Source organism: Carassius auratus, chromosome 13 (assembly GCF_003368295.1).
Source record: "Carassius auratus strain Wakin chromosome 13, ASM336829v1, whole genome shotgun sequence".
Lineage (NCBI taxonomy): Eukaryota > Metazoa > Chordata > Actinopteri > Cypriniformes > Cyprinidae > Carassius > Carassius auratus.
Genome location: NC_039255.1, coordinates 6,647,250 through 6,659,299, shown reverse-complemented (window position 1 = coordinate 6,659,299; position 12,050 = coordinate 6,647,250). Strand labels below are relative to the sequence as shown.

General features: G+C 35.2%; 1 protein-coding gene and 1 pseudogene across 1 annotated transcript; one reads left to right on the top strand and one right to left on the bottom strand.

The window, feature by feature from the left end:
• The first annotated feature begins 2,938 nt into the window (after positions 1–2,938).
• LOC113113228 (Hermansky-Pudlak syndrome 1 protein-like) lies at positions 2,939–8,795 on the top strand (annotated as a pseudogene).
• Positions 8,336–11,688, bottom strand: LOC113112451 (MORN repeat-containing protein 4). Its single transcript, XM_026278041.1, has 5 exons — positions 11,532–11,688; positions 11,059–11,137; positions 10,305–10,419; positions 10,079–10,188; positions 8,336–8,982 (listed from the first exon to the last, which is right to left on the bottom strand). The coding sequence occupies exons 2-5, from the start codon at positions 11,123–11,125 to the stop codon at positions 8,834–8,836; spliced, it is 441 nt and encodes a 146-aa protein (XP_026133826.1). The 5' UTR covers positions 11,126–11,137; positions 11,532–11,688; the 3' UTR covers positions 8,336–8,833.
• Between the last annotated feature and the right edge of the window lie 362 nt (positions 11,689–12,050).

The following is a 12,050-nucleotide window of genomic DNA, read 5'->3' as shown; positions in this document are numbered from 1 at the left end:
CGTAAACAACACATATTTAACGTGTTAAGTTTGTATTGTTTACGCTTGAAAAATCAGCGCATTAAATACGTGTATTTAGCCTTAAATACGCATGGAATACGTGTGAAATATGTTTTAAATACTCGTGAGCTACTCTTAAAAATCTATTTAAACAGATCAATGTCATTGGCTGCTGAGGACTTGTCAAACCCCTTCTGTGAGCTAAGAGGGATAATGAAGTAATGAAGTCAGGTGCTCTCGCACTAAATCTAAAATAATCTTAAACTGTGTTCCTAAGATGAATGTAGGTCTTATGGGTTTGGAATGACATGAGTCATTAATGACATAATTTTCATTTTTGGGTGAAGTAACCCTTTAAAATTTGAGCATATTGTTTGCAAACTGCAATTGATTAATTAAAAACAATGTAGTTGATCTGCTGTGTTGTTTTTGTTGTTTAGTAGCAGTATTATGCAGTTACTAGCCGTGTCCACTGTATTTTTTGTTGGTTTTCATGAGACCACCCTTGAAATGACCAGGAGCCCCCATTGCCCCCCCCAATCAAAATTGTCTGGAGCCGCCACTGTTTAACATGCTATAGATCAGCTTATTCAGCTTAATTATTTTGTCTTTTTCCTTTCCTTTTTTTTTTTTTTTGTATAGCCTATAGAAATTATATATTTAAATTGCATTTTTAATATTACATTTTATGAAAAACTCATTTTTCACCACTCATGCCTTTTTGTAAATAAACACATTAGCGGACATTCTAGCTTTAATAGTGATCAAACTTAAAGGGTTAGTAACTAAGCAACTAACTCAACGAGACCATTCAAATGACATATGACACGTGACTATCTGAGCTGTATGATGTTTCAGACATATTAGAGTACATGGAACACATACACGGGTACACTCCAATTTAGAGGAAGTAGGCAGCACTGGTTAGGTGTTGCTCAAAATGATTTCATGCATTCAAAAGCTGAATTTCTAAGCTTTAAAATGATACCTAATTATATGAAAAACTAAAACAGAAAGAAACATTATAGGTTTTACATTTTGTTTGCCAAATGTTTCATAGAGCTCTCAAAATGGATTGTTTTGATTTTGGAGTCATTTCAATCATGAGAATCTATAAATAGTGATATGCGTTTTTTCATGATTAGAGGACGTTTCATGAAATAATAATGGTATAAAACCATGAGAATTGGAGTTTTATGTGTTATAATTCGATGACAGTATCTTCATTATTATATTATCTATTCATATATTATTGTATGATTGGGCTCATTTTGATCAAGATAATTTTCTGAAAATAGTAATAGCAATTTACCATGATCTATGCATGTTTCATGAAGTTATGAATGAAACCGTAACATGATAATATTGTAAATAATATATTTAGATCAAATGAACGAATTACGATTAGTTATTAATCAGGAGAATTTTCTGAAAACAATGGCGTCCAATTTTGCATTATCTATGGACGTTTCATTAAGTTATGAATAAAAGAGCAAAGTGAAAATAAAGTAATTTTTCGTGCTGCACCAGAAGTGCGCCTAATGGGTTTTATGTATTATAAATATGAGCAATATCTTTGGATCTCATCGATGGATTATTGCAAATCTGGGCTCATTTTAATTGGGAGAATGATCTACATGGTTCCTGAGGCTATGAATGAAAACAAAACGTGAAGCATAGATCTGTTTTTCTTTGCAGCCTCAGTGTGCCAGTCTGCTTTTATGTGTCACAGCTCTATGAATAAAATCTTTCGATCTGATCAAAGGATCTATGCATGTTTAGTGAAGTTAAGAGCTAAAAAGGCACAGGACTGAAACCTCAGATTTTTTGCTAAGCTACATGATCTAATTAATTTCTATGTGTTATAGCTTTATGAAAGATATCTTTAGATCTAAATTATGGTTTATGGTGAACAAAAAGAAATTTCAATAAATGTCCACCTGCTGGTGATAGATGTAAATATAAGCACAATAAAAGCTGTTGATTACAAAGATGATTGTTTTCCAAAGAAAGATATTGAGCGCAATGGTCCGTATCTTTAACCTGCATTGATTGCTTACCTCCATTGTAACTGTTTTCCCCACACAAATGTTTATGCTTTGGTGCTAACTTAAGTGTTAAAGCTAAAAGGTCTAGTAATGTTTATTTACAAAAAAGGCTTGAGTGGAGAAAAACAAGGCAATTTTATTTGAATAAAATCTTTCATAAAACTGGGCAGGAACTAGTTAATAGTAATTTAGTTACTAGCCAAGAGCTAAATACAAAGGCCTGTTTTGTTACAAAATACTATAACTTTAGGATACTTTATACTATAACCACAAAATTTTAAACAGATAAACTTTAACATTTGCGTGTTTATGAAACTTTTGGCCTTCCATAGCATGAGCCGCTGCTCATTAAATCACATGACACGTGCGTGCACACACATTACGAAAGCGCACTGCAGTTCACACACATCTGATGAGCAACAGTTGTTCTGTGACATAGAACTGTCAGTCTGATGAAGAGCGTTTAAGCTCGAAATGTCACCTGTGGTGAGAACATGATTAAATAGTTCTCTATCTCTAGAGCTGTGGTGTGCCTACTTTGATGTTTTGTTCTTATTGTATTATATTGGAACAATTCCTACTGAAAATATTAATTAAGCTAAGTAATATATGGATAGATTTTCATTTGAAATTCCTTTTGGTGTCAACAGTGTTTATCCTATTAGGAGTCATACTGGCCCTTTATTAACTGTTTACAAAAAAAAATACATATATTCTTGTGTGTAAGCCATTACAAATTAGTAGGTTATTATTTAGGACTGGTAATTTACAAGTATAGATTTTTTGACCAGGTGCATTGATAATTTTATGAAACAATTATGCAATGAGAATGAAACAGTGCTACTGGGATCAACTATTCTTCTAATAATTGCATTTGTGTTCAGGAAAAAATGAAATGTCTTCTGGTGGCCAGTGAGAGCGCGGAGGTTCTGTTCTACTGGACTGACACTGAGTTCAAGCAGCAGATTCAGATGGTAATTTTTTTTTAATTAATTATTATTTCATGTTAAAAAAATTGTACTATGCCTACATTAGACATAAATGGATATAAGTGTGGAACACTGAATGGTTATTTTTTGTATGTGTTCTCAGCTACCTGCTTTTGAAGACAGCATTAAACACTCTCGCACCAATCATCATCTCCTGTAGCACTATGGTGGACAGACTCATGGACAATTATTCCACCTTCAGCACAGAAAACAATCACATCTATGTTCTGCAGAAAGAGTCATCTGATCTAACACTAGATCAGCACTAGACAGCACTCATTCAATGAATGAATTGTACAATACTTAATATTACACTATAATATTTTATCAATTATATTTTGATATAGTGTTTGTGTTGTATACATGTGTTTTAAACTATATAAAATGCAGTACTCAAACATTATAAGAAGTTATAATAACAATATGTGTGTGTTAGTGTGTGTTTTTGTTTGTTCTTTTCCAGTGCTTATGCTTTAATATATCTCCTCAACTTTTCAAATCATTCAATTTAGTCTGCCACCAAAATGCTGATGTTTGCTGCTCTCTGTCATGCAGTTTGAGGAGTGTTTCTACATTGCTGTGAATGGAGACGGAGATGAGGCCAAGGAGGATTTAAAGAGAAAGATCTATGCGATGAAGAAACTCACAGGAATCATGTTTGGCATGGTGACTCTCAGCGGTGCCCTCTTGAGGAAAGAGTGAGAACTGCACTGTCAGTACAACAACAGATTTTAAAACATAATGTAGATTACTAGTATCATTGCATTTCAGTTTATATATATATATGTTTAAACCAAAGACCGTTGTGATAGCCTTTGAACTGAAACCTGGTCCTTTTTATTTGTTAGACTGCGCTCTCAAGATACAGAGCAAAGGATCCGGTTGTGGAAGAAGCGGTGAAGCCTCTTGGAAACATACAGCCGCTTATGAGAGAACGACCAAAGCTTTTTAGTGGAGGTGTGTGCAAGTGCTCTGTTTTATTAGTTGCATGCTAGTTTTAGTTTTTGATCACACATGAAGAGTTCTCTGCCTCTTGTAAGGCGGTGGAAAGGTTGATCCACATGACCCTTTGTGAGCAGTGCATCGAGTTTCTGGACCTTCAGCTGGTGCTGCAGATCAACAGCAACATGGACAGAGCGGGCGAGGAGGAGCTACACACTTTCATACAGGTGCAAACTAAAATGCCAGCCTTCTACTCCAGGTACAGCAAATGCTGATTGAGATCAAGATGTTTTGACCACAACATCAGAAGTAAGTGACGTTATTGCAGTCGAAGTGCCAACAGTCTATCCACCTCTGATCTTCTGGCTCTGATCATCCTGGTGCAGGATCTCTATCCCAGCGAAATCGACCTTGATGACACTCCTGAGGTTTGATATGTCTTGCTTGAAGTCACAGTATGTTTTTTCATTAAGGCCTTAAAATAAGTTCTGTACTTAGGAGTTGAGAAGCGTTCAATTCCATATTCTACACATCAGAGCCCTCTCCTCCTGAACGGGAATCGGGTTATGAAAATGAGTAGACTTCATATCTACTGCAATGACATTAAGAGGTGTGTTTGCGAAAATAATGAAATGCACTGAGAGTGATTGGTATTATATAAATACAAGATGCATATGTGAATTTACTTATGTTCTGAATGCATAGTCCGACCAAGAGGTGACAGTCCTCCAGTCTTCCAGTTTGTAGATCCTGATATTCAGAACCAGTGCTTTAAGTGGGCCGGTACGCACCTGTAGCTACTCAGTACCGCCACTTCCAAATATAGCTCTTGAGCGTACTGCCACCTCTCCGTGCACCCAGAACGTGCTTTTAGCGTACATGTACGCTCATTTGGACATCTGTTTTAATAGAGGTTTTAATCCTTTGCCTGCGCTGCCGCTTTTCAGAGCGCCCTTCACAATGCACGCTTCCTAATTCGTCCCAATTCGTCCCACCGAGAGCAGAGACTACATTACCCATACACCCTTGAGTTTTACAAGTGAAAAGCACATGTTGCTTTTTCCGCTGTCAGTGTCAACAACTCAAGGTGTCCAGAGAGGGTGTATGAAACGTGTACACTCAGACGCAAGCTAATGAAGTAATGCAGTAACGTTAGCTCTTTCTAAGTTAAAAAAGCGGAGTTCAAAGCGGTCCGCGAATCATTCGACTCAGTTTGGGGATCGCGAATCATTTGAGTCATTTCGGGAGTTTGGAGCTGGATTGCGAATCATTCGAATCAGTTCGGGAGTTCCTAGCAGGTTCGCGAATCATTTGAGTCAGTTTGGGAGTTCGTAGCGGGTTCGCGAATCATTTGAGTCAGTTCGGGAGTTCAATGCGGGTTCGCGAATCATTTGAGTCAGTTTGGGGATCGCGAATCATTTGAATCAGTTCGGGAGTTCGTAGCGGGATCGCGAATCATTTGAGTCAGTTTGGGGATCGCGAATCATTTGAGTCAGTTTGGGAGGTCGGGGCGGGATCGCGAATCATTTGAGTCAGTTTGGAGATCGCGAATAATTTGAGTCAGTTTGGGAGTTCGGAGCGGGATCGTGAATCTTTTGAGTCAGTTTGGGGAGTGCTTTACATAAAATAAAATAATAATAATAAAATCACAACAATAAAACAATGGAATTTAAAAAATTTGAAAATAATTTAAAAATTGATTTAACAGTTAAGAATAGAAAATATTATTGCTATTTCAAATAAGTGCCTTGTTTAAATATTCTTTAAACTTTATTAATCAAAGAATCCCGAGAAGAAGAAAAAACATTTCCACACTTTATTAAGTGTCATCATAAATACAGATATATATGATATGTATATATTTACAAACAAATTCATATAACCTAATACCTACAATAAATGTATATAAATATTTAATCTATTTTCTAAACATTAAAAGTTTAAAATATGATAGGGTAGCATAACCCTTGTTAACTTATAATGGTAATAATAATAAAAATAAATGTTTCTTAAGCTCCAACGCAGCATATTAGAATGATTTTTAAAGGATCATGTGCCACTGAAGACTGGAGCTATGGCTTCTGAAAACTGCAGTTTTTCCATAATATAAAATTTTTTTTTTAAATAAAACATTTTACAACATTCCTGTTTTGGACCGATTCTTTATTTTTTGATCAAATAAATGAAGAAATAAAACAAAAACATAATAAATTGCACCAGCCGTTTAAGCTTGTGAATGGTAGTGTATAATGTGAAATTTGTATTTATAGCACAGAAGTTTCTCATATATCTAAGGTCTTATGATTTTAGATGGCCAAGGAAAGTCTGCAAACTCTTGAAGTTCCAACCTCTGGTAGTTATGGCAAAGCTGAATTTTCAGCATCATTACTCCAGTCTTTTGTGTTACATGATGCTTCAGAAATCATTCTAATATACTGATTTGCTGTTCAAGAAACATTTCTTATTATCATGCTAAAAAGTGTTGTGGTGAAACAAAACAAAACATTTTTATGCTTACCAAGGCTGCAGGCTTTACTGCCATTTTTCATTTAATGTATCTTTGACGGCATTGCCTTTCTTTCCTTTTCTTGTAGTTACTTACTTTTGTTTAACTTTTTTGGTAGTTTCTTGTGGACTTGTGGATTTCCACAATAATCTTAAGCAAAAACTTTTTTTTGAATAATAATAATGTTTTTCTGAGTATCAAACAGAATATTATAATTAATTCTGAAGGATCATGTGATATTGAAGTCTGAAGTAATGACTGCTGAAAATTCAGCTTCACCATCAAAGGAATACATTTCAATTTAAAAGATATTCATATAGAAAAGAGTTATTTTTAATTGTAATAATATTAAACTTTTTTTTTTTTTTTACTGTATTAAAAATTCAACCTTGGTGAGGATAAAAAACTTATTTTAATGCCATAAAAAAACGTTATTATACAAACTTTTGACTGCTATTTATAAAAATAATATTAATAATATGCAGTTTTATAAATATTTACAAAAAAAATCTGATCAGATCAAAATTTGAGTGATCATTTTAATGTTTTGTAATGGTCACAAATACATCGTAATGTTGCTTATTATATTTATGCATTACTAAGGAGAAACTGTAACTTAAGATAGCATGGTTAAGAAATGGATGATGCGTTATATGATAAAGTTTAATGTTAACATGGTTGGCACTAAGTATATTTACATACCATTTTGAATAGCAGTTTGCTAGCTTTTTCTTTCTAAAATGAGAAATGCATGCACAATATTTAATTCTATTTATTTAACTTCTGCATAACATATCTTTCAGTTGAAACATATGTAAAATGTTATAGTTTTGTCAATTATTCACTGTGCCAGTACAGGCCCATTGCTGTGAATAGTTTCCTGATGCATCGGATGACAAGGCTTAAGGTGGAGGCAACTGATATGCCCATGTGTGAGACTTGCGTCATCTGTGCTTATTATATAATGACAATCTGGCAGCTTGAAAGCAAACATTTGACCCGATATATTGTTGTTTATTAATCAACAATCCAGCTCTTCCCTTTGTAGTGTGTTTTGTTGCTGTATTAGAGATGTAATCCATGGCCTGGTTTATCCAGTTCCCAAATTGATCCGTTGGCCTGGTGTCATGACGAGTTTTCCTGAGTGTCACTGGCAGTCTTGCTGATAGAAACATCACAGAGTGTGCCTATGAATCACTTAACACGCTCAGTTGTTCTATGATTAGAAAGCTTTTAGTCACATACAGTATGGTTTCATTTAGCGGTTGGAGCACTAGATAAGTGCTCTGTTCCATTCTGTGTCCTGTTAATATTCTGTTAACTGATTCCTGAGATCGGAATGACAGGCTACATAGATTCAAATATAAATGCTAATGTATTAAGAAATTAATTTGTAAAAAAAGAAAAAAAAAAGATCAGGTGGTGTTTTCTGACTTTTATTTCACTTTTTATTTTTTTCATGTCAGTCTTTTGATTCTCTGCTCAAATAAATAACAGTGCAAAATGCTTTTTGGTGTCAGTACATTTTAGATGAAAGTGACTAAGGCTTCTGTCTGACACTGTGATGATTGAAACAGTAGTGAATTAGCAGTCCGTTTAGAAAATAAAGCAAACACAGTTAAATCAGTCATCAAACATATGAAATTAATGTATACCTGCCTAACAGCCCAATACTTTTTAAAATAATTTCAAATAGTTTTCTATAATGTACAAGAAGAATACAACTAAAAAGAATGTTACAACATCCCATACTCTGTTTGTAAATCATAATAATTTTAAATGAATGAAATGAACAAATATATATAAAAAAAACAAAAACGCTTGAAAACATTCCCTCACTGCTGTTGTATATCAGTAACAAGATTTTAATCCAGCAATATTGACTTTTAATGCAAGAACTAAGGCAAATGTGCAATAAAGACAAACAAACAGTTACAACAGTAACAATACAGTCAAATCGCAGGCTCGTAAAGGCAAATTCCATTCATTTACCAAAATCATCTTCATCGGACCAGGCTTCTTTCCCTGCAATGGTGACTTGAGTTTATCCATGCCTCCATAACAAACGTACAGAATTTTGTGATGTTTTTAAGCCACAGAGGAAACCAAGGCAGAGCAACAATGTGAGAGAAATAGAGGTGTGTGGAATGGAAACACTTTCATCCATCCCTGAGGGTCTGATGGGTCTCACATATTTTTGAGCTCCGTTGTTTGGTGAAGGCAGAGATCACCCCTGAGCGCAGATCCACAGTCAGCTTTGACTTCATTTGTGACGCTGCAATCCGTAATGTGATTTGGGGCCTGATCTGAAAGCTGCAGTTAGGGGTGCTTTCACTGAGGTCAGTTTGTCATACAAGGAAGCCGCGGGCAGTGGATGCCGAGTTCTTGGCTCTCTGCACCACAGCCTGACACTTTTCACGTTTCAGAAGCTTGTTGTTCTCAAACACTCCCTCATTCCGCGGAGCACCATGGGAACCATCTGGAAATGTCAGCAGCCCTATGAAAAAAGACCACATTTATTCATGTTAAAAATCTTCACACATTCTTAATCAAATAATACATATATGAACAGTCTTAATTTTTAACATATACATACAAATTTGTGACTTAAATGTGTGAGGCTTCCGGTGTCCTCTGCTTCTAGTAATTTTAGCTCTATAAAAACAGTGGCTATGTTGATTGATATTGCAAAATAGTACTGTATTTATTATAATATTTTATTAACATGATCATAAACATACTAGATTGTGATGCAAATTTGCTGTACTTTATTTTTCTAGTTATTTAGCTGCAGCGACTAATGAATGGGAAGTCTCACACATTCATAGAAAATAGCTTACTTCCACAATTCAAAACAATGTGGATATTTAAGAGCAATCCTGATACTGAATGTATTTTTACATGTACATATTTTCTTCAGTCGGAATGAATAAGTACTGTCGTTTGTGCCTTGCTGACATTTATATCAGAAAGGCTTTTTTAGTACATATTTAGTCAGGGACAAGATCTTAAGATGTGAGACATAAATAAATATATGCAAATTTGTAAAAGGTAAAATGTATGTAAACTTACAATTCATGGCACTGCACGTATATGCAATATAATTTAGAAAATAGTCAGATTCAAGCATTTATGATTCAAATTTTCAAAATGTTTGATTTCCGATTCCATTTTTTTTGTCCTGTTATAAAAAAAAAAAAGATGTTCACCCATTTTAAGACAGGGCTCACTCAGGTGTGCATTTCCAAAAGTAATGTTAGCTGTAAATTATGGTCGTACATTTTGTTGTTGCTGATATAGTTCATTGTTTCCCGAAACCGAACATTCGCAAAGCCCATCACCAACTTACGTGGATTATTACTACAGCTTTCAAACTGTGGTTAAAAGCATTGTTAGAAGTTAAAAGTTTCTTGTTAGTATAACTGTACGGACAATTTAGTATGTTGCATGGGAAATGCACCCCATGTTGCATGGGAAATGCACCCCAGGTGTTTACATTAAGGCTTTTCAGTCTAACTGAGCCATTATTCCTATTATACCCAGTTCATTTGGGTGCATGCAAATTATTTGTCAAATTATGGTGGAATATTTACCATATCCTTCCACACGGCCACTTTTGAATTCCCCTTCAAATTTCATCCCGTCGAACCTGCAGAAGATTCCGACCCCTTGGAATTTTCCCTGGGCAAATTCACCCTCGTACCTGTTGACCAGAAATGGTGCTGTTTTCCACATGACTAGTCTCACAGTGTCACTGCCAGCATGTTCGTCTCAGTTTAAGTAGGTAAGTATTTTGAATCTGATCACATGCTCACTCACCTGGATCCATCGGGAAAGACTAACACCCCTGATCCGTGGAACAGGCCATTCTCAAAGTGACCTTTATAACAGGTGCCATCAGCAAACTTCAGCTCACCTTTACCGTGCCTCCGACCTGCACAACAAAACACGCTGCTTCTTAAATGAACACTCAGTTTTAATCCAGTATACTAATGCTATAGACGGTGTTCTTTTGTGTTAATGGCTCTGATAATTAGTACTATAATTAGAATGTCATTCGTATATTACATAAGCCGCTTGGATCATTATGCAGTGCGCTACAATTCCTATCAGAAAAACACAAATCTTATGAACATGTTTAGGCATGTTAATATATCTACTCCGGCTATTTCCTCAGATCACAAATAAATAAATTATAGATTAATATAGAAGAAAAAAATGACATGTTCTGACAAATATATAGCTCTTTTACAAGGTTTCACATCTGTGTCCCTTGTAAACATTTTAAGACATACAGTACAATTAAAAACAATTATGCTGTATTTCTGTAGCAATCAAATCCATAATCCAAATTATAAAAGAAGATCATTTCTATAAATTTGAGTCAGTCCTATTGGAAGTTAGCAATGCAAGAGCTGCCAATATTGTTTAGTACTGCATAGAATGTATATCTAGTTGTTTTTGTATCTTGTTGATCAATCTAAAATAATTCAATACCTTTTATTATGGCATTCAAATATGTAATTGTTTTGACAAATAGAAATTGAAATTACAAGAATCAAATCAATCTTGCCTTCCTTCCATTCTCCTGTATATTCTTCTCCGCTGGAATAAGTGAAGGAGCCCCTGGTTAATGTCATACCTCCACCAAGCTAAAGACGAAACAAATGAATATTAAGGTGTAAGAATTAACATAACAGAATAAAATGACTATAAACAGTGGGAGACCGAGTCAATTATTTAATATATGTATGCATAATAAAATAGTAAATAGAACATGACCAGTGCCCACACACAAACCTTATTATGGTGTGCTGTATTAGTGCTCAGTCTAATAAAGCGGGACACAGGGTAGCTGACTTGCACCCATCACTGTAACGTTATAATTAATAGGGTAGCGGGTCATTTACACTGAACACGTTAAAACATTTACGCACTGAAAGAGAGCAGCGGCAGCGGTGACGTCATCCCGCCTCTTATTCACAGCCCTTTTTAACCCTTTTTGACGCTATTTCACGGCAGTGAAACGATGAAGAAATCTTTTACCTGTAATGTTTCTGTGCAATCTCAAGAGCATGAAAACCCTTCGTTTTATCCAGCGGATCCGCAGAGGCAGAAACGGCTCTGGCTCGCCGGTGTTTACGGTTCCTCTCGCTGAATCTCTCTCCCCTAGAAGATCTCGCGTTGCTTCTCTCAGCTGTGGATGTGTACTGAGCGCTGATTGGCTGATCAATGGCTGTCTTCTCTAGGAATGAAACTTGGATTCGTTAGTGCTGTTTACTAAGGCAAGTATGAAATATCTCCGTTTCTGCTGCTCCATAGCTCACTCTTTAGCTTTAGCTTACTCAGGACTTATTTTTTTGACTCGATGCAGTAAATAAGCACCCAGAACATCTTAGCAACAGCCGGTCGCCAAGACAGTGACAGGCATTGTTAAAATGTTGGTTAGATTTTTTTGATACAGGTATTATGTTAAGCGAACGTACTGCTAACAAAATAATAATAATAATAATAATAATAATAATAATAGGCTAATATAACTATATATATATATATATATATATA